Below are 23,838 nucleotides of genomic sequence, written 5' to 3'. Positions count from 1 at the left end.
TCTCCGGCAACCCGCCTAACCTTATGTCGTATGGATCTGCTATTTTCTTTACTTTAGAAACGGAACCCCCACAGGAGCTAGCCAGCTAACTAGAGACTAGCTAGAAGTCAGCTAGCCACTGCTAGCGGTCATCAGCTAACCTTTAGCCCGTATAAATCCTGCCAGTATGCACAGCGCGATTCAACCCAGAGCTTACCGGACTCTTTTTCCCCACATCTCCGAATTCCTACCGCAAGCTCTGAACCTTTTCACCTGGATCATCGCAGCTAGCTAGCTGATATCCGAGTGGCTACTTCTGGCTAACGTCTCTGTCCCGAAGCAAGCACCAATTAGCCTGAAGCTAGCCTATGCTAGGCCCATCTCCCGGCTAGCTGAAGAGGTCCATCAGCCACTCCTTGGGCTACAATACCTAATTTTGCCAATTGGCCTGGACCCCTTTTACTGTCGATACGGAGCCCCGCCGATCCTTCACGACTGGTCTACCGACGTAATCAGCCCGAGGGGGTTCTCAACAGGCTCCTCCATCGCGACGTCCCCTGAATGCCCATCTACTAGCCTGCTAGCCGTGGCCCGCTAGCTGTCTAGAGCATATCGGACGGTTAGCTGAAGAGGTCCATCAGCCCATTTTCTTGGGCTACAATACCTATTTTGCCAATTGGCCTGGACCCTTTTACTACACGGAGCKCTGCCAATCCATCATGACTGGTTTGCCGACGTAACCACTCGAGGAGGCTACAACTGACTCTTATGTTGCGACGTCCCCCTAAGGCCCTTCTGCTAGCCTGCTAGCCCCGCTAGCTGTCTGAATCGCCGTGTCTCCAGCCCGCCTAGCTACTCACTACACCCCATGATCACTCGGCTACGCGTACCTCTCCCTAATGTCAATATGCCTTGTCCATTGCTGTTTTGTTCAGTGATTATTGTCTTATTTCACTGTAGAGCCTCCAGCCCTGCTCAATATGCCTTAGCTAACCCTTTTGCTCCACCTCCCACACATGCGGTGACCTCACCTGGTTTAAATGTTGTCTCTAGAGACAATGCCTCTCTCATCACATCCTACCATACCCTTATCTGTACATTATGCCTTGAATCTATTCTTCCGTGCCCAGAAACCTGCTCCTCTTACTCTCTGTTCCGAATGCCCTAGACGACCAGTTCTTATAGCCTTTAGCCTTATCCTACTCCTCCTCTGTTCCTCTGGTGATATAGAGGTTAATCCAGGCCCTGCAGTGCCTAGCTCCACTCCCATTCCCCAGACGCTCTCCTTTGTTGACTTCTGTAACCATAAAGGCCTTGGTTTCATGCATGTTAACATTAAAAGCCTCCTCCCTAGTTTGTTTTATTCACTGCTTTAGCACACTCTGCCAACCTGGATGTCCTAGCCGTGTCTGAATCCTGGCTTAGGAAGGCCACCAAAACCCCAGAAATGTCCATCCCTAACAATAACATTTTCCGACAAGATAGAACTGCCAAAGGGGGCGAAGTTGCAATCTACTGCAGAGATAGCCTGCAGAGTTCTGTCATACTATCCAGGTCTGTGCCCAAACAATTTGAGCTTCTACTTTTAAAAATCCACCTTTTCAGAAACAAGTCTTTCACAGTTGCGCTTGCTATAGACCACCTTCTGCCCCCAGCTGTGCCCTGGACACCATATATGAATCGATTTCCCCCCATCGATCGTCAGAGCTCTAAACTGGGACATGCTTAACACCCCGGCCACCCTACAATCTAAGCTAGATGCCCTCAATCTCACACAAATTATCAATGAACCTACCAGGTACAACCCCAAATCCGTAAACACGGGCACCCTCATAGATATCATCCTAACCTACCTGCCCTCCAAATATACCTCTGCTGTCTTCAACCAGGATCCCAGCGATCACTGCCTCATTGCCTGCGTTCGTAATGGGTCTGCGGTCAAATGACCACCCCTCATCACTGTCAAACGCTCCCTAAAACACTTCAGCGAGCAGGCCTTTCTAATCGACCTGGCCCGGGTATCCTGGAAGGATATTGACCTTATTCCGTCAGTAGAGGATGCCTGGTTATTCTTTAAAAAGGCTTACCTCACCATCTTAAATGAGCATGCCACATTCAAGAAATTTAGAACAAGACAGATATACCCTTGATTCACCCAAACTTGACTGCCCTTGACCAACACAAAAACATCCTGTGGTACTGTATTAGCTCGAATAGCCCCTACGACATGCAACTTTAAGGAAGTTAGGAACAAAAACACAGGCAGTTAGGAAAGCAAAGGCTAGCTTTTTTCAAACAGAAATTTGCATCTTGTAGCACAAAAAGTTCTGGGACACTGTAAAGTCCATGGAGAATAAGAGTACTCCTCCCCAGCTGCCACTGCACTGAGGCTATGGAAACACTGTTACCACCGATAAATCCACTTACAATTGAGAATTTCAATAACCATTTCTCTACGGCTGGCCATGCTTTCCACCTGGCTACCCCTACCCCGTCAACTGCCGGCACCCTCCACAGCAACACGCCAAAGCCCCACCATTTCTCCTTACCCAAATCCAGATAGCTGATGTTCTGAAAGAGCTGCAAAATCTGGACCACTACAATCAGCCGGGCTAGACAATCTGGACCCTCTCTTTCTAAAATGATCTGCCGAAATTGTTGCATCCCCTATTACTAGCCTGTTCAACCTTTCTTTTGTATCGTCTGAGATTCCCAAAGATTGGAAAGCTGCAGCGATCATCCACCTCTTCAAAGGGGGTGACACTCTAGACCCAAACTGCTACAGAACCTATATCTATCATACCCTGTCTTTCTAAGGTCTTCGAAATTCAAGTAACAAACAGATTACGACCATTTTCGAATCCACCGTACCTTCTCCTCTTTGCAATCTGGTTTCAAGCTGGTCATGGTGCACCTCAGCCACGCTCAAGGTCCTAAACACATCATAACCGCCATCGATAAGAGACATTACTGTGCAGCTGTATTCATCGATTCTGGCCAAGGATTTCGACTCTGTCAATCACCACATTCTTATTGGCAGACTCGACAGCCTTGGTTTCTCAAATGATTGCCTCGCTGTTTACCAAACTACTCTGATAGAGTTCAGTGTGTCAAAATCGGAGGGCCTGTGTACGACCTCTGGCATGTCTCTATGGGGGTGCCACAGGGTTCAATTCCTCGTGCCGACTCTCTTCTCTGTATATACATCAATGATGTTGCTTGCTGCTGGTGATTCTCTGATCCACCTCTACGCAGACGACACCATTCTGTATACTTCTGGCCCCTCTTTGGACACTGTGTTAACTAACCTCCAGACGAGCTTCAATGCCATACAACTCTCCTTCCGTGGCTCCAACTGCTCTTAAATCGAAAGTAAAACTAAATGCATCATTCAATCGATCACTGCCCGCACCTGCCCGCCGTCCAGCATCACTACTCTGGACGACTCTGACTTAGAATACGTGGACAACTACAAATACCTAGGTGTCTGGTTAGACTGTAAACTCTCCATGCAGACTCACATTAAGCATCTCCAATCCAAAATTAAATCTAGAATRGGCTTCCTATATCGCAACAAAGCATCCTTCACTCATGCTGCCAAACATACCCTTGTAAAACTGACCATCCTACCGATCCTCGACTTTGGCGATGTCATCTATAAAATAGCCTCCAACACTCTACTCAACAAATTGGATGCAGTCTATCACAGTGCCATCCGTTATGTCACCAATGCCCCATACACTACCCACCACTGCGACCTGTACGCTCTAGTTGGTTGGCCCTCGCTTCATACTTGTCGCCAAACCCACTGGCTACAGGTTATCTACAAGTCTCTGCTAGGTAAAGCCCCYCATTATCTCAGCTCACTGGTCACCGTAGCAGCACCCACTCGTAGCATGCGCTCCAGCYGGTATATCTRARTGGTCACCCCCAAAGCCAATTCCTCCTTTGGTCGCCTTTCCTTCCAGTTCTCTGCTGTCAATGACTGGAACAAACTGCAAAATTACTGAAGCTGGAGACTCATATCTCCCTCACTAGCTTTAAGCAGCAGCTGTCAGAGCAGCTCACAGATCACTGCACCTGTGCACAGCCCATCTGTAAACAGCCCATCTATCTACCTCATCCCCATACTGTATTTATTTATTTATCTTGCTGCTTTGCACCCCGGTATCTGTACTTGCACATTCATCTTCTGCACATCTACCATTCCAGTGTTTAATTGCTATATTGTAACTACTTCGCCACCATGGCCTATTTATTGCCTTAACTCRRTTATCTTACCTCATTTGCACTCACTGTTTTATTTTTTCTACTGTATTACTGACTGTATGTTTGTTTATTCCATGTGTAACTCTGTGTTGTTGTATGTGTCGAATTGCTATGGTTTATCTTGGCCAGGTCGCAGTTGTAAATGAGAACTTGTTCTCAACTAGCCTACCTGGTTAAATAAAGGTGAAATATATATATTTTAAATTGACAAATACATTTTGTTTTGATTGAATGCACACAACCGCACAGTAGGTGGCGGCATGCACAAACAAAATGTCTAAACGCCATGATACCGAAGAAGAAAATAAAAAATCCGTTACCCGGAAGTACTTCGTTATTTTGGCCTGCTTCACACAAAGGTAACGAACATAGAGTTGATGCTGCGCCGAGTTCCACAGATCTTTGCATGGTAAGGATTTTGTTGGAATTCGCCATAATTGTAGACAGAGAGTTTTACCAAAGATACAGATCTGTGGTAGTGCACAGTCTATGTACTTTCTAAGACCTTCGTGACATGACGTCATTTGTACAAAAACCTCTGACTCATGAATAGCTCAGCAGAGTTAGATAACGTTTGCTATAGCTGTACTTCTTACAAACTAAATAGCTAATTATTTGTGYCTCTTTCAAAACAAGTTTTTAAAGAAGACGTGATACCCTGACTACCATATGGAAGTAAGTAATGTTAACTAGCCTTGCATTAGTAATCAATCCAAAACATTCATCAGTTTGTTTAACGTTACCCACACATTTGCTAGCTAGAGCTAGACTAACTGTTAATGTSAGAGTGACTTGACTTTTATGAAAATTCGTTTATAGAATGTGGCTACAGTCAAAGACTTGCATGTATCAAATCTTCATGGATTGCAAATCCTTTTCTTACACAGGAGTGGGGAGTGATTGGTGGTGGGGGAGTTAAACATTTTTCCAATGCAGTGTCTGTACTATAAAGAGGAGGGCGTTTATCTTCAGGAGAAAGGGCAAGTGAAGGAATTCATCCCAGTCATCTCTTCTGTTCCCAACATGGCTAACATCAAAGAGAGAGACAAGTCAAATACTAACTGCATTTGAGATGTTATCCTTGCATACATTTTTCACACCTTARTGTGGCCCTGAAACGTTGTCCTCCTAAAAGTAGAGGATGAGATTATGTGAGTACTTTAGTCAGACTTGAGCGGCACAACCTGCGGAAGAGAAGCATTGGCTGAGTTCTTTCCCACTTGCTGAATTGTTTTTAATGGTTCTTTGGTTTCTTCTTTGTTTGGCAGATGTCTCCTGTGCAGCCTACATAAGGATGATGAAGAATCACGAAGAAGATGTAAGTTACCATCATTCACTCTTTTACCTTGACCCTCTTCTCCACTGTAGCCTCAGGTTAACAAAGAATTGTTGGGTGAAAAAAAAAAGTTTCTACAGTAGTCGGTCAAGAGCCATCCATGACTTGGAACCACCTACACCATGTTGTATCACTTCCTCATTGCACTGCTCAAGCTGTTGATTCATCAATTTAGCTAGACTAAAGTCTATAGTTCCCTCTGTTAGTCAAACCACTTCTTTGTTTATCTCTGCAGGAGTTTGTTGCAGTGCGCGTCCAAGACCCTCGGGTTCAGAATGAAGGCTCTTGGAACTCGTACGTGGACTTCAAGATATTCCTTCACGTGAGTATCCATTCACCATAGACATAGGCTAAACCTTACAAAGAAGCAGTTGTCTCCTTAGTAAGTCCTTAGGCCATATTAGAGCTGTAGAACCCAAGTCTTGGGAAGGGCTAGTTTGAAATTACTTAAGACTCATTGTATGCATTTGTCATAGATGAGTCAGGATCAGAAAAAACAAATGACTAATCGSTAGGGTTGGGCGGTATACCGTATGTTACAGTATACCGGTATTTAGTATTTATGCACGGACCTGTCTGGGTTTTTACTTTACCTTCTATAARGGTATTAGAATGTTTATTTTTATTTTTTAATGTGATATGCCGTGTGTATCATCCTTTATAGTTTACACCGCTACTTGAGTAAGTCCTTTCCGCTCTTTCAACTSAAAGCGGAATAGGCAAAGCATGAATATGTTGGCTACATGAAGAAACATTTAAGGTGTTTTTGTAAATTCAATCTGGAGTGTGTTTTGGGCGTTCGTAAGCGTTTCGCTGTCGGAGCTTTCAGAGTGCACACTGGACTCTCGGGCCGAAGAGTAGGGTTGATCCGAGTGTTCTGACCTCAACGGCAGTAACGCACCCAAGAAAACTGGCTAACGTTGGCTAGCTTGCTAGCTACTTCCAGACATAAATGAGAGAATCTCACTCTGACCATTTTATTGGCCTAGTAGAGCAGGTTAGGGTGTTCATGTTATCCAGCGTGTTGGTGACTGACTGCTGCTGCRGGCCATATTCAACAAGTGTTGAGCGTTCGTAAATTCATCAGTTATTCTGCGCTCTAGCACACTCAGACGAGAATGCTCTGAAATCGGAGTAGATAGCCAGAGTGAATTTACGAACGCATCGTAATGTAGCCAACGATTATAGGGTCCCCTAGGAAACACTGAACATCACTTTGGTTCTTACCCTGTCACAATAACTCCTCCCTAGCATTTTCATTCGTTGTCATGTTAAACAACACTATTATTTATTCAGCTATAGAATTAGAATAAACATTCTATTTCCATGATGCTAACAGTTCACCCAAGTGTTTTGATCTAAATCACAAGTGAAATCGCAATTGCAACATTTGGTTTAAAATAAGGCCTTGCTTTTTTGCCCATATCGTGCAACCCTACGTGGCAGTGTGGAAATTATCTAAAATGATTGCAGAAATGCAGGAAATTATTTTAGGTTGAAGTTGAATTGAACAGTATAAAACAATCAGAATGGAGAAAGACCCGTTGACATCACTTAGAATGTATGTGTTGCCAGTAGCGGTGCGTGGGTAAAATCACTGGCAGTCACTTTTGTTGCACACATATCCGGATGATGCTGCGTACCATTTTGCGCAATGACGCTGTAGGTGTGATCGAAGAGTTAGAACCACAGAGTTACCGCAAGTCGCAAAGACAACGGTCCACTAGTCCAGGTCCATTTCAACTTCAACGTTTCAACATCATCAAATCACCTACAATGCATTKGGAAAGTATTCAGACCCCTACCCTTTTTCTACATTTTTTACGTTACAGCCTTATTCTAAAATTGATTAAATAAAAATATTCCTCATCAATCCATACACAATACCCCACAATGACAAAGTGAAAACAGGTTTTTAGAAATGTTTGCAAATTGATAAAAAAATTAAATAAATGGATACCTTATTTACATAAGTATTCAGACCTTTTGCTATGAGACTCGAAATTGAGCTCAGGTGCATCCTGTTTCCATTGATCATCCTTGAGATGTTTCTACAACTTAATTGGAGTCCACCTGTGATCAATTCTATTGATTGGACATGATTTGGAAAGGCACACACCTGTCTATATAAGGTCCCACAGTTGACAGTGCATGACAGAGCAAAAACCAAGCCATGAGGTCGAATGAATTGTCTGTTGAGCTCCGAGACAGGATTGTGTCGAGGCACAGATCTGTGGAAGGGTACCCAAGGTCCCCAAGAACACAGTGGTCTCCATCATTCTTAAATGGAAGAAGTTTGGAACCACCAAGGCTCTTCCTAGAGCTGGCCGCCCAGCCAAACTGAGCAATCGGGGGAGAAAGGCCTTGGTCAGAGAGGTGACCAAGAACCCGATGGTCACTCTGACAGAGCTCCAGCGTTTGACTGTGGAGATGGGAGAACCTTCCAGAAGGACAACCATCTCTGCAGCATTCCACCCACTAATCYGGCCTTTATGGTAGAGTGGCCAGACGGAAGCCACTCTTCAGCAAAAGGCACATGACAGCCCACTTGGAGTTTGCCAAAAGGCACCTAAAGGACTCTCAAACCATGAMAAACAAGATTCTCTGGTCTGATGAAACCAAGATTGAACTCTTTGGCCTGAATGCCAAGTGTCACGTTTGTAGGAAACCTGGCACCATCCCTATGATGAAGCTTGGTGGTGACAGCATCATGCTTTTGGGATATTTTTCAGAGGCAGGGACTGGGAGACTAGTCAGGATCGAGGGAAAAATGAACAGAGCAAAGTATAGAGAAATCCTTGATGAAAACCTGCTCCAGAACGCTCAGGACCTCGAACTGGTGCAAAGGTTCAAATCAAATCAAATTTTATTAGTCACATACACATGGTTAGCAGATGTTAATGCGAGTGTAGCGAAATGCTTGGTGCTTCTAGTTCCGAAAAAAAAAAAAAAAAACAATATGCAGTAATAAACAACATAATCTAACCTAACAATTCCACACTACTACCTTACACCAACCACACAAGTGTAAAGGGATAAAGAATATGTACATAAAGTATATGAATGAGTGGTGGTACAGAACGGCATGGCAGATGCAGTAGATGGTATAGAGTACGGTATATACGTATGAGATGAGTACTGTAGGTAGTAAACATAAAGTGGCATAGTTTAAAGTGGCTAGTGGTACATGTATTGCATAAAGATGGCAAGATGCAGTAGATGATATTAGAGTACAGTATATATACATTGAGATGGGTAATGTAGGGTATGTAAACATTGTAATTAAGTGGCATTGCTTAAGTGGCTAGTGGTCATATTTTACATAATTTCCATCAATTCCCATTTTTAAAGTGGCTGGAGTTGAGTCGTATGTTGGCAGCGGCCGCTAAATGTTAGTGTGGCTGTTTAAACAGTCTGATGGCTTGAGATAGAAGCTGTTTTTCAGTCTCTCGGTCCCTGCTTTGATGCACCTGTACTGACCTCGCCTTCTGGATGATAGCGGGGTAACAGGCAGTGGCTTGGTGGTTGTTGTCCTTGATGATCTTTATGGCTTCCTGTGACATCGGTGGTGTAGGTGTCCTGGAGGGCAGGTAGTTTGCCCCCGGTGATGCGTTCTGCAGACTCACTACACTCTGGAGAGCCTTACGGTTGTGGGCGGAGCAGTTGCCGTACCAGGCGGTGATACAGCCCGACAGGATGCTCTCGATTGTGCATCTGTAGAAGTTTGTGAGTGCTTTTGGTGACAAGCGAATTTCTTCAGCCTCCTGAGGTTGAAGGGCGCTGCTGCGCCTTCTTCACAACGCTGTCTGTGTGGGTGGACCAATTCAGTTTGTCCGTGATGTGTACACCGAGGAACTTAAAAACTTTCCACCTTCTCCACTACGACCCGTCGATGTGGATAGGGGGGTGCTCCTCTGCTGTTTCCTGAAGTCCACAATCATCTCCTTGTTTTGTTGACGTTGAGTTGAGGTTATTTTCCTGACCCACACTCCGAGGGCCCTCACCTCCTCCCTGTAGGCCGTCTCGTCGTTGTTGGTGATCAAGCTACCACTGTAGTGTCATCCGCAAACTTGATGATTGAGTTGGAGGCGTGCATGGCCACGCAGTCGTGGGTGAACAGGGAGTACAGGAGAGGGCTCAGAACGCACCTTGTGGGGCCCCAGTGTTGAGGATAGCGGGTGGAGATGTTGTTACCTACCCTCACCACTGGGGGCGGCCGTCAGGAAGTCCAGGACCCAGTGCACAGGGCGGGGTCGAGACCCAGGGTCTCGAGCTGGATGACGAGTTTGGAGGGTACTATGGTGTTAAATGCTGAGCTGTAATCGATGAACAGCATTCTCACATGGGTATTCTCTTGTCCAGATGGGTTAGGGCAGTGTGCAGTGTGGTTGCGATTGGCGTCGTCTGTGGACCTATTGGGTCGGTAAGCAAATTGGAGTGGGTCTAGGGTGTCCGGTAGGGTGGAGGTGATATGGTCTTGACTAGTCTCTCAAAGCCTTTCATGATGACGGAAGTGAGTGCTACGGGCGGTAGTCGTTTAGCTCAGTTACTTAGCTTTCTTGGGAACAGGCACAATGGTGGCCCTCTTTGAAGCATGTGGGAACAGCAGACTGGTAAGGATTGATTGAATATGTCCGTAAACACACCAGCCAGCTTGGTCTGCGCATGCTCTGAGGACGCGGCTGGGAATGCGCGTCTGGGCCTGCAGCCTTGCGGGGTTAACACGTTTAAATGTTTTACTCACCTCGGCTGCAGTGAAGGAGAGCCCGCAGGTTTTGGTAGGGGGCCGTGTCAGTGGCACGTATTGTCCTAAAGCGGGCAAAAAAGTTGTTAGCCTGTCTGGAGCAAGACATCCTGGTCCTCGACGGGGCTGGTTTTCTTTTTGTAATCCGTGATTGACTGTAGACCCTGCCACATACTCTTGTGTCTGAGCTGTTGAATTTCGACTCGATTTTTGTCTCTGTACTGAGATCTTAGCCTGTTTGATTGCCTTGCGGAGAGAATAGCTACACTGTTTGTATTCGGTCATGCTTCCGGTCACCTTGCCCTGGTTAAAGCAGTGGTCGCGCTTTCAGTTTCACGCGAATGCTGCCGTCAATCACGGTTTTCTGGTTTGGGAATGTTTTTATCGTTGCTGTGGGTACGACATCGTCATGCACTTCCTAATGAACTCGCTCACGAATCAGCATATTCGTCAATATTGTTGTTGAACGCGATGCGGAACATATTCCAATCCGCGTGATCGAAGCAGCTTGAAGCGTGGATTCAGATTGGTCGGACCAGCGTTGAACAGACTGAGCGCGGGAGCTGTTGTTTGAGTTTTTGTTTGTAGGCTGGATCAACAAAATGGAGTCGTGGTCAGTTTTCCGAAAGGGGGCGGGGGAGGGCCTATAAGCGTCGCGGAAATTAGTAAACAATGGTCTAGTGTTTTTCCAGCCTGGTAGCACAATCGATATGCTGATAGAATTTAGGGAGTTTTGTTTTTAGATTAGCCTTGTTAAAATCCCCAGCTACGATGAATGCAGCCTCAGCGGTGTGTGGTTTCCAGTTTACAAAGAGTCAGATAAAGTTCGTTCAGGGCCATCGATGTGTCTGCTTGGGGGGGATGTATACGGCTGTGATTATGATTGACGAGAATTCCCTTGTAGATAATGCGGTCGACATTTGATTGTGAGGAGTTCTAGATCAGGTGAACAGAACGACTTGAGTTCTTGTGTGTTGTTATGATGATCACACCACTTCTCGTTAATCATAAGGCATACCCCCGCCCTCTTTCTACCGGAAAGATGTTTGTTTCTGTCGGCGCGATGCATGAAGAACCAGCTGGCTGCACCGACTCGTTAGCGTCCCTTGAGTTAGCCATGTTTCGTGAAGCAGAGCACGTTGCAATCCCTGATGTCTCTCTGGACTGCTACCGTGCTCGGATTCATCAACCTTATTGTCAAGAACTGGACATTGGCGAGTAGTATGCTAGGGAGTGGAGCGCGATGTGCCCGTCTCCGAAGCCTGACCAGAGAACCGCACGTTTTCCCCTTTTTCGGCGTCGCACAGGGTCGCGGCTGGGATCAGATCCATTGATTGTGTGGAAGGCAAAACACTGGATCCGTTCGGGAAAGTCATATTCCTGGTAGGAAACGATGATGAGTTGACGTTAATCGTATATTCAGTAGTTCCTCCCGACTGTATGTAATGAAACCTAAGATTACCGGGGTACCGATGTAAGAAATAACACGTAAAAACAAAATACTGCATATTTTCCAAGGAACACGAAGCGAGGCAGCCATCTCTTTCGGCGCCGGAATGTTCCCATTCAACAGGACATGACCCTAAGCACACAGCCAAGACAACACAGGAGTGGCTTCGGGACAAGTCTCGAATGTCTTTGAGTGACCAGCCAGAGCCGGACTTGAACCCGATCGACACTCTTGAGACCTGAAAATAGCTGTGTAGTGACGCTTCCATCCAACCTGACAGAGCTTGAGGGATCTGCAGAGAAATACAGGTGTGCTAAGCTTGTAGTGTCATACCCAAGAAGACTCAAGCTGTAATCACTGCCAAAGGTGCTTACAGAAAAGTACTGAGTAAAGGGTCTAAATACTTATGTAATGTGATATTCAGTTTTTATTTTTCATATGTTTGCAAAGAAAAGTCTAAACCTGTTTTTGCTTTGTCATTAGGTGTATTGTGTGTAGATTGATAAAAAACTATTTAATAAATTTTTAAATAAGGCTGTAACTAACATGTGGGAAAGTGAGGGGGTCTCAAAATTTTCCGTTTACACCGGATGCTTAGTCTAATACAGTGAGAACTAGAGGTCGACCGATTATGATTTTTCAACGCCGATACCGATTTATTGGAGGACAAAAAAAGCCGATACGAGTTAATCGGACGATTTATTTAAAAATAAAAAATAAAGTGTTTATATATACACTGCTCAAAAAAATAAGGGAACACTTAAACACACAATGTAACTCCAAGTCAATCACACTTCTGTGAAATCAAACTGTCCACTTAGGAAGCAACACTGATTGACAATACATTTCACATGCTGTTGTGCAAATGGAAATAGACAAAAGGTGGAAATTATAGGCAATTAGCAAGACACCCCCAATAAGGGGATGGTTCTGCAGGTGGTGACCACAGACCACTTCTCAGTTCCTATGCTTCCTGGCTGATGTTTTGGTCACTTTTGAATGCTGGTGGTGCTTTCACTCTAGTGGTAGCATGGATGGAGTCTACAACCCACAAGTGGCTCAGGTAGTGCAGCTCATCCAGGATGGCACATCAATGCGAGCTGTGGCAAGAAGGTTTGCTGTGTCTGTCAGCGTAGTGTCCAGAGCATGGAGGCGCTACCAGGAGACAGGCCAGTACATCAGGAGACGTGGAGGAGGCCGTAGAAGGGCAACAACCCAGCACGGACCGCTACCTCCGCCTTTGTGCAAGGAGGAGCAGGTGGAGCACTGCTAAGAGCCTGCAAAATGACCTCCAGCAGGCCACAAATGTGCATGTGTCTGCTCAAACGGTCAGAAACAGACTCCATGGGGTGTTTGAGGGCCTGACGTCCACAGGTGGGGGTTGTGCTACCCCAACCGTGCAGGATGTTGGCATTTGCCAGAGAACACCAAGATTGGCAAATTCGCCACTGGCGCCCTGTGCTCTTCACAGATGAAAGCAGGTTACATGAGCACATGAGCACATGTGACAGAGTCTGGAGACGCCGTGGAGAACGTTCTGCTGCCTGCAACATCCTCCAGCATGACCGGTTTGGCGGTGGGTCAGTCATGGTGTGGGGTGGCATTTCTTTGCGGGGCCGCACAGCCCTCCATGTGCTCGCAGAGGTAGCCTGACTGCCATTAGGTACCGAGTGAGATCCTCAGACCCTTGTGAGACCATATGCTGGTGCGGTTGGCCCTGGGTTCCTCCTAATGCAAGACAATGCTAGACCTCATGTGGCTGGAGTGTGTCAGCTGTTCTGCAAGAGGAAGGCATTGATGCTATGGACTGGCCTGCCCGTTCCCCAGACCTGAATCCAATTGAGCACATCTGGGACATCATGTCTCGCTCCATCCACCAACGCCACGTTGCACCACGACTGTCCAGGAGTTGGCGGATGCTTTAGTCCAGGTCTGGGAGGAGATCCCTCAGGAGACATCCGCACCTCATCAGGACATGCCCAGGCGTTGTAGGGAGGTCATACAGGCACGTGGAGGCCACACACACTACTGAGCCTCATTTTGACTTGTTTTAAGGACATTAACATCAAAGTTGATCAGCCTGTAGTGTGGTTTTCCACTTTAATTTTGAGTGTGATCCAAATCCAGACCTCCATGGGTTGATAAATTTGATTCCATTGATCATTTTTTGTGTGATTTTTGTTGTCAGCACATTCAACTATGTAAAGAAAAAGTATTTAATAGAAAATTTCATTCATTCAGATCTGGATGTTTTATTTAGTGTTCCCTTATTTTTTTTGAGCAGTGTGTATATATATATATAATCATACACACCACATTTTTGTAATAATGACATTTGCAACAATACTGAATGAACAATGAACACTATTCTTACTTAATATAATACATAAATACACACACACACACACAGCTCTGAAGTGACAATGATACTGAAGAGTCTGCTTAGGAGACAAATACTCTCAACTGTTTGAATAAAAATAGAGTTTAAGTTAACTGTGATGAATGTTGAAAACAAAAACTGTCATTTCTATATGCAGGAAACCCATGACACCTTCTAGCAAAATCTGAAAAGCGGTTCCTTCATTTATTCCATAGGATATTTTTTAGATTCACTTAAAATAAGGTCTGTGTTTCGTGTAGGCTTACACCACCWTGCCAATTTTATAACTGTGTAGATATCCATAGGACAAGGTAACTCTGATCAATATTGGCTAAATATAAGTGAAGATTATTTTTTTGTAGTAGATTTATGAAAAAATGTTGACAAACGTTACCTTATCCTAGTGAGAATTACACGGGTATCAAAACGTRGAGGCAGTTTAAGCCTGCACGAAACACAGACCTTATTTGAAGTAGATCAAGACATTCTCTATGGAAGACATGAACGGCAAAATAACGAAGGAACCCCTTTCAAGTTCAGCCGCAAGTTATTACAGGAATTATAACGCGTCGACTATTTCTCTCTAAACCATATACCTTTGACTAATCCGGAAACTATCACCTCGAAAACAAAATGTTTATTCCGTTCCGTATTTTATCTGCCTCGTTCTGCCCCTGAACGAGGCAGAACGTTCCTAGGCCGTCATAGTTAAATAAAGATTAAATAAAGGTGTAAAAAAATATATATATATATAAATAAATAAAATCGGCGCCCAAAAATACCGATTTCCGATTATGAAAACTTGAAATCGGCCCCGATTAATCGGCCATTCCGATTTAATCGGTCGACCTCTAGTGAGAACTAAAGATATAAAATACTATTTAGTCCAGTCAACATAATATTTAGCTTATGTGGCTGCCCATTGTTCTGATTCCTGTGTGTTCGTGCAAGTAGAAAAAACATGTTGACTACCTCCTTGTAGAGAAACGCCAATGCCATCCTCCTCTCTTCTCTTTCATGTTGGCGAAACGGTCTAGCACTCTGTCATACAGCACACGCTTTTATTTCTTGTTGTCCTAGGCTACCTGGCTAAAATGCTTGTTCGGTAGCCTAACTTCCTTTCATGGGCAGCGTTAAGATAGTTAACATTAGTCTTCTATATCTAGTTACGTATTGAACTTCCATCCTCTCTGGCCATMGGCACAACAATGTATGAATTAATGGTTGGATCAGTATCGCCGTTATAATKATCATTGGCCAGTACAGAGAATTAAGTAAACACAAATCCCAATCTCCATCCATGGCTAACTTAACAAAGGGCCAATTTTTATCCACCGGATGACAACAACATGCAACAATTCAAGTTGTTTCTGTRTCAATGCGATTTGATAGGAGCGACGCCATATCCAAACTGGCTTCCCTTGTGTGCCAGGACGATTTACAGTTGAGCTCAACACTGATTGGCTATTTTATACTTTTTTTTATCAAGGGAGGCCAAATGCTCGCTGGCGGCATCAATGTCATAGTCTTTTGGACCCAACAGCATCAGATTGATGGCCTACACARACAGAGACAGAGGGGCGCTGTTTTGCTCTTTCGGATGCTGTCTCTAGTGAGATGCATTCAGCCTCTAATGAATTTTTTAAGGAAAAAATGAAACAGAGACAAGATACATTATTTTATGTTTTTTCATTTTGGGGGGGGGAAACCTGGCTTCCCTTGGCATCCACGAGTACACGCCACTGCGTGTTGCATAAAATACAGTCAAAAATGTTTAAAAAAATACAGTGATTTGACATTTTGACCACATCGCACCGCCCTACTACTCCCATCAGCAATTCAACCGGTGTTGAACGTTCGTAAATTCATCAGTTATTCTGCGCACTGAAACAGTTGTTGCAGTGATGTTCTACTGAAATGGATACTTGCATAGTTGAGTCTTTTTGTTAAGTTTTACTACGCAATACATTTTATTTTATTTTTTAAAGCTTAGTTAGAACGGATTGCTTACACAAACTGACCAGCTCCAATAGACGAACGTGTGCTATATTGCAGACCAATCCAAACTCCACTCTCGGCATGTCCAGCCCACTCATTATCTCAGCCAATCATGGGTAGCGGGAATGTTTCTTCCTTTTTCTGTGACTTAAAAAACTAGGCTCGTAATTTAACAATTTTATTRATATTTACAGATGGCATACAAGTTTGTTATTAAGGCACATGAAAGTGCACATKTTCGAGGCATTTCTGCCAAAAGAACTCCTGTGAAGTAGTGACCCACGACAGTTTCCTGAAACTGGTCACATTTGATCAACAGTCTCACACATCCATACATACCTCGAAATCACGTTGTTTGTTACGCTTCCTTTGGAGGTCTAGAGAATTTTGTATTAGCCGAAACTGCTAGAATGATCCTCTGGCTTTTTTATTGGATGTTACATTTCAAGAACCCTCCCCCCACATTCCCATAGAAGAAGGGGTGCTGCGTGTTATGTTCGTCAGTTTAGTTTTCCGACCGTTTAGGACACATTTTGCAGATTTATTGTGTATGCTAGTTTGCAACATTGTAGAAAATGGAAGAAAACTTGCCCTTTCGTGTACCTGTTTCGCTGCCGACTCTCACTCCCTCTCCCRCCTTTGCGCATGGAGTGAAGGGAGAGATGCTTTCTGATAAGCACAAGCATATGACAGTTGAYCAACATTTCAAAACGTAAAACACCGTTTTTAAACAATTTTACTGAGGAGAGTCACAGTTTTCTGAGTGTAAAAAAAACTATAACAGAGGAAAAACCACCGCTAAACAGAGTATGAAACCTTTTTTGTAGGACATTAAATTGACTGTTAGATTAATTACATGGCTATCCAGCAGCAATWTAACATTTGGTGTGTTTTGAGTTCCCACTCCCTCAAGTGGTGAATTATATAGCCGAGGCCAATATGCACAAAAAATATGCCGGCAAATTATCTCTTAAAGAGCCAAAAATAAATCTGATAATTCTGAGTCATTTTGACATGTTGCACATCAAAATATCCATCATGCGTTCCCTGAACATATAAGATAAATAACTTCTTTCATGTGTTACTTGGTCCAGACAAAGTTCATCCAGAGCCCTGCCACTAATGGAAAGTRAATTTATTGCAATATTACTTTTTGTCAATATTGCCCAGCTCTCTAGTTTGGGCTTGATGTTTTCACTCCCATTGGTGTTGTCTGTATCCGCAGGATGTAATGGTGCACCATCTCTTTTTACTCGCAGACCAACAGCAAGTCCTTCACTGCCAAGACGTCCTGTGTGCGCCGGCGCTACAGTGAGTTTGTCTGGCTCAAGAAGAGGATGCAGAAAAACACTGGCTTGGTGTAAGTCATAGCATTGTCCCCCAATGTGCTTGGCTTAACTGCTTGTTTYAAAAATAATTACAAACACCAATGTGAAGTTGTCCTGTTCTGGGAGCTATGGGTTATTCTCTGTCCCCTGTCTGTCCTATAGACCTGTCCCAGACCTGCCCAACAAGTCCTTCTTCTCCTTCAGTGGTGAGGACTTCCTGGAGAAGAGGAGGAAAGGCCTGCAGTCCTTCCTGGACAAGTCAGTTCCTCTCCTAAGTTAATAATTAGCAATGACTTCACCATTTCAATTATAGTGCTTGCTTGTTCCCTCTATTTGTCATTGTCACACCTAGAATGAGCACAAAGGAAAAATGGTACCATGACTAGTCAACGATAGAGAGACCACAGCATTGAGCATGGCATTGACATACCTTGTTTGTCTGTCTTCAGAGTGTGCAGCATGACAGTGTGTCTGTCAGACAGCCAGCTCCACCTCTTCCTGCAAACCCAACTGCCGGTTGGTCACATCCTAGACTGTGTGCAGGGCCACACCCCCTACACTGTGACAGAGGCCATCCTCACCTATGCCTCGTCCAATCAGGGCTGGGTTCAGGAAGAGGACTCGACCCAGGAGCCTAGTCTTACTCCAGTTCCTTATGAGTCCATGGAGAGGTAAGACTGGAGCAGATCAAACTGTCCACACAGGCCCAAATAAGGCGTAGGTTTGAGTTTAAACGCCTGGTGTGCTCTTGAATAGACTTGAGTGTGTTCAATTAACACATTGTTTTAGGCCAGGATTCAATCTGGACCGCGGAAGACCCGCGTTGTAGCGCGATGGACATGTAAAGGTAATTTCCGATTGATCCGACATCTTCAGCGTTTACTTTGAACGTTAGGTTAACTTTGCCTATAAATTGTGCAGAGCCAAAAAGGGCCGGTCGGATTGAATTTCAGCCTAAGTCTTTGCAGATGCATGCAATTCTACGGTAACAGAATGAGGACGACTTTTAACAATTATCACGTAAAATTGGACAAAAACACATTTACMCTTAAGAACAGTGCAGATGAGAAGTTTGGTAACAMAATGACAGCACAAGGCAGTATTCTGTTTCTAAGCTTTGCATCTGCACTGTTCTTGAAGTAAATATGTGTATAAAAATGTCTGAAAATGGTTAAAAGTAGTCCTTGTGCATAGTTGCATCGTCTGCTTAACTTTGCAATCATTGGTTTTAGTTTGATATGCATTTTTAAAGTGAAAAATCTGACTCAGCATCAATCTGTTACCCATACCTGTTTTTCAGGTTTTACATGTCAATATAAAGGTAATGTTGAGTAGTGGTACTCTATGGCCTTCTCTTTCCCCACAGCCCTGCTCCTCATCTACCTACCCTGCAATGTCAAAAGCCCCTGAGCCCWGTGAACCTCGCCTCCAGTGAGCCAGAGGGCCTACGGACTGAGAAGTTCCTAGCTGACGCCGAAGACATAGACACTGTGGAGACCCCAGAGGTCACCCAGGAGGACCGCAATGTAGTCCAGGCAGAGGCCATCCTGGAGATACAAAGCCCAGTGGAGACTATCTTTAAGTGGGACAGCCATGAAGAATCTACTCCAGAGAGGCTCGACCATGAGGCGATGATCCACCACCAAGGGGATTGTCAACTGCAGACACCTGTGGAAGTGCACTGTGAAAAGGACACAGGCTTGGAGGTGGAGTGTGTAGTGGAGGTGACAACTGAGAGGGTCATTGAGGAGGTGAGCCATGCTGACATAACTACAGAGACAATCCCTCCCAAACAGAGTAGCCTAGACCCAGATAGCCACGAGGAACTGATCCACCAAGGGGAATGTAAACAGCAGACACCTGAGGAAGAGGCCACAGGCCTGGGGAAGGAGTGTGTATCAGAAGAGGCCAATACTGACACGACTACAGAGACAATCCCTCCCACACAGCGTAGCCCAGAGCTAGACATCCATGAGGAAACTCCTCGAGATAGCCTAAGGGAGACAGTTCTAGAGGACCTTAGCCTTGCGGAGGAAGCTCAAGAAAGCCTCAGTCATGAGAAGACAACCTCGGAAGGGGACAGCAACAAAGACACAGTAACAGCCATTGAGCTGGACAGCCAAGGGCACATGGATGAGATTAAATCCCATATAGAGATCAGCCTAGAGGAAGAGTGTCATGAGATCACATCAGAAGAGGTGGAACGTGTTGATGACTCCACCCAAAAGGTAGAAAGTGGAGATGAGACACCCCAGAAGAAGAAGGCTCCCTTGGACATTCAACAAGTAGATGATCAGCTGGAAACTACCCAAGAGGTTGAGATTGATGAGGAAATGAATGGAAAGGATGGGGAGAGTCTTGGGGATGGGGCAACAACATCTGATGGGAGTAGCCATAAGGAGAGCGACAACAAGGATTCTGCCAATAACGACAATGCAATACAAGAGACGAATGGCTACARGGAGACAGCTCCCGAGAAGGAAAATCACCAAACAGACTGCACAGAGGCAGAAAAGGCCTGCAACAACCCAGACACTGTAATTCCCGAAACTAACCGAGGTCCCTCACATGATGAAATCACACCTGAGGTACCCAATGCTCAGGGGACCAATGGTGTCAAAGTTAGAGAGGACAGGGATATTTTGTACATGGTCAACAGTTGCTCTGCGAAAACCCTAGACAATGAATCTTCAGAGCTAGTGGGTGATGGAGTTGAGATAAAGGACATGAGAATCCAAGAGAGCAGTCATCTGGAGTCTGAGGGCCACTGTATGGAGCAGGACATCTCATTAGCCCAGGAGGGTAATACTGAGGCCTCAGAAGTGAGCCAGGAATGGGAAGCCCATGGCTTCACTGCTGCTACAAACCAYACTGTGAGCCCAGAGATGGAGCCCTAGATATTAGGCTGCTGCATGCACTCTGAACCTGAACAATGGATAGTGGGATGTCTTCTGCCAAAGACATAACCAGTCTCTCACTCACCCTGCACGCCTATTCTCACACTCCAGCTGAGCTCTGCTTTGCTTGCGTTGATGAACTTCCACTGTTGGGCAGCAGAGAGTGCTCAAAGTCACAGTAATACCTGAGTCTATGGGTGAGAACCTCCCCAAGCTGACAAGCCCAGTGTATCACGCTTCGTATTTAAACATTGACTCTCGTCAAGTCTGGCACTTTCATGTGTTCCTCTGTATACCCTGTGAACTTGGGCCTATAAGGGTATTAGTCCATTTTACTCAACCGGCTGTAGTGCCCCAATGGCATTAATGTGACAATTATTTTGTCCGTTAATCCACATGCCTTAACGCTGTATGCTTGACTATGAGGGGCGAATGTGTCCCAACCTGCCCCAAGTCCCTCTGATGCAWGTGCCCGTCTGAACACCTGCCTTGATGAAGCAAAACTTCCTTCAACTGAACAGCAGCAAAACCGAGGCCCTGCTTGTTGGCACCCACTATCAGGTCCAGACTCACCAATAACACCCCTCACCATAGCAGGACAGAACACGCCTCTCTCCCCCTGAGTTTCCAGTCTGGGTGTAAAGCTTGATTCCTCCCTGACCTTTGACAGCCACATCAAACAACCGCGTAAAGCGTCATTCTATCTCCTCAAGGCTGGACTACCTCAACACACTCTTCATCGGGAACCCAGGCAGGAGTCTCCAGAAGCTCCACTACATCCAGAACAGAGTTTCCAGGATCGAAAACGCCATCACATCAACCCCATCCCGGCATCTCTGCACTGGCTCCCCGTCTCATTACGGATTGAATTCAAAACCCTCCTGCGGACATTCCAGTCAGTGTGTTCATGGCAATGCCCCTCCTTATCTAAAATAACTACTCTCCCTCCATAACCTCACCTGCACCCTTAGGACAAGCGACTCCACGCACCCAGGACCAAGCTCAGCTCCTTGGGGGATCAGACTTTCAGCTCGACCGCCCCCAGCCTCTGGAATGCCCTCCCGGACCACCTGAAGGCARCACAGACTCTGGGCTCCTTTTAAATGGGCCTAAAGACCTTTCTCTTTAGGAAGACTTTTAAATAAAATTTTATTTGTCACATGGTTCGTTAACAACAAGTGTAGACTAACAGTGAAATGCTTACTTACGGGTCCTTTTCCAACAATGCAAAGTTAGATAAAGAAAGCTGGGCTTGTCCTTGTCCCTTGTAGCGTCAGCTGTGTTCTTTGTGTCAGTTGCCCGGTCTAGTTGTCCCAAAAAACGTTTTTATATTTGTTTTAAAATTTATTTGATGCACTTTGAGATTATTCTGTATAATGAAAAGTGCTTTACAAATGTAATTTATTATTATTGTGTGATCCATAACTGTTGCAGTTAAGTCGTGATCATGAATTTGGAGTCCGTGAAAGTTTTGCAAGACACAACTTATCTTGCAATCAACTTTGACTGCGTTTAATTAATAACTTACAGCAAAAAATGTCATCCTGCATGCATTCCCGTTGCTGTTGTGGGTGGTTTCTTGGTTCAACTTGAATAAACAGGGATGAGGGTCGTTCCACCTCAAAAAGCACAAGTAAGAGGATTTCGACACCCACCATCTCAGATTGTGCCGTAATCGTTTATGTAGTTAGAAACGGATAAGATTAGCGTTCCTGAAACATTATTTTGTTTAAATATAATTTGATATCTGAGAAATTAAAGGCCCAATGCAGTCGTGTTTATCTCGGTWTCAAATATTTTCTGGGTAACAATTAAGTACCTTCCTGTGATTTGTTTATTTTTMAACATTTTAATTTTAAACAAAAAAGCTCCTTAGCAAAGAGACATTTCTCAAGCAAGAATTTGGAGAGTAGACCCAGTGGGGAGGGGYAAACTGAAAACTAGCTGTTATTGGCAGAGATGTTTGGAACTATTTCTTATTGGTCTATTAACTTAATTACCGCCTGGTGACGTCACCAAGCAGGCCAAAACTCCATCCCAGGCAGAAATTTCAGGTAGTCTTTTCAAACAGCTCTTACACTAAAAGGCCATTATCATTTTCTGTGTTCTTCCAACGTCATAGTGTATTATTCTAACCTCATATATTTGACTGCACTGGGACTCTAATTGATTGCACCCAAATTGGCTATTTTAATTTATTGGATTTATATATCATTGTCAATAAATATAGTACCTAACATCCGATTTGGACCATAATTCCTCCTAACAATGAGTAAGACATGAGGAATCTAATAAAATGATCACAAGCCTCCCACGGACCTAGCCTTGCAAAGCCGCCGGATCCCGCGAGCTTACATTAAACGTTGTATGGATATGTATGTTCACTGTAAGCTTGAGGGATCAGGACCCCCCCCACAACAAGTAATGTTCCAAGCTGCTTGTCAGACATAACTGATACTGGTTGTTGGGGTGAGACTGGTGGCTTTTGACCACTTTATTGGATTCTTCCTGTCTTGCATAATGGTAGGAAGAAGTTTGGTTCAAATTGGATGTTGTACTATATTTGTTGAATATGATGTGAATCCTAAAAATGTTAAGGGTCAATTTGGGTGCAATCAATTAGCTTACTTTGTCAGAGCAAACTACATTTCAACAAAATAATGTTGCAGGAATGCTAATCTTATCTGTTTTCTAATTACAGAAACTATTTCAGAACAATCTGAGATGGTGSMTGTCATGGCTTGCCATGTTAGCCAATTGAGCCGAAGGCTGCATGGACACTAGCTTTASTAGGCTGTCTGTCCTCGGGGCGGAGTTAGTTACAGTATAGGTATAGTAAACGGTACTCAACACTGGTATCTTTGTAAATTGTCAACATGTTACACCAATGCAGTCAGAGCTAACATATGCTTCACAGGGATACTTCATTATTTTATTTCAAGATGAGCTGTTTGTATTTTTCCAACACTGAGAAAAGGGACTATTTATGTTTTGTGTGGGTAGACAACTACATTAGATATAATTGGTCATGATACTTGTAGTGCATTTGAAATTATGACAGGATCACTGTTCTACTGGGTGTGTGAAACATGATGTGGGGTGGACTACTGGAGGAAGCATAGAGTGCAGATTTAACTATAGCCAACCTTCTGTTAGACCACATTGTCTGGTAACATTTCTGGTATCATGCTTCCCTAGATTCTTTCATCTGGCTATGTTTGTTCTCATTCTGCATTTTAACAGGTGCATTAGTTATTTTAAGTGGTAGATGGTTCCCGGACACACGGTTTTAGATTTTCAATGTTATGTATTTTAGACACATGGATTTACAAGGGCAATATTATACCAATCATCTAAAATGACAACAACAACCTAGGAAAGCACCTGTTGACAATGTTTTATTTTTAATATAATTTTAATTGGAAATAAAATGATAGTTTCCCCCCCCCCACCCAAA

General features: G+C 44.4%; 1 protein-coding gene across 7 annotated transcripts; it reads left to right on the top strand.

The window, feature by feature from the left end:
- Positions 1 to 4,600: 4,600 nt before the first annotated feature.
- LOC111967666 (enolase-phosphatase E1) lies at positions 4,601 to 23,838 on the top strand. Of its 7 annotated transcripts, XM_070444837.1 has the most exons (9): positions 4,641 to 4,657; positions 4,885 to 4,923; positions 5,136 to 5,228; positions 5,517 to 5,566; positions 5,820 to 5,906; positions 17,416 to 17,516; positions 17,647 to 17,742; positions 17,934 to 18,155; positions 18,851 to 23,838. In XM_070444837.1, the coding sequence occupies exons 4-9, from the start codon at positions 5,543 to 5,545 to the stop codon at positions 20,379 to 20,381; spliced, it is 2,061 nt and encodes a 686-aa protein (XP_070300938.1). In that variant the 5' UTR covers positions 4,641 to 4,657; positions 4,885 to 4,923; positions 5,136 to 5,228; positions 5,517 to 5,542; the 3' UTR covers positions 20,382 to 23,838. The 7 variants fall into 7 exon arrangements, with proteins under 7 accessions (XP_023848663.1, XP_023848662.1, XP_070300938.1 ...); XM_023992894.2 differs by lacking the exon at positions 5,136 to 5,228 and having other exon boundaries at positions 4,609 to 4,657; XM_070444836.1 differs by lacking the exon at positions 4,641 to 4,657 and having other exon boundaries at positions 4,678 to 4,923.

This window comes from Salvelinus sp. IW2-2015, linkage group LG8, assembly GCF_002910315.2.
Source record: "Salvelinus sp. IW2-2015 linkage group LG8, ASM291031v2, whole genome shotgun sequence".
In the NCBI taxonomy this organism is placed as follows: Eukaryota; Metazoa; Chordata; class Actinopteri; order Salmoniformes; family Salmonidae; genus Salvelinus; species Salvelinus sp. IW2-2015.
This window is presented reverse-complemented; position numbering and strand designations above follow the sequence as displayed.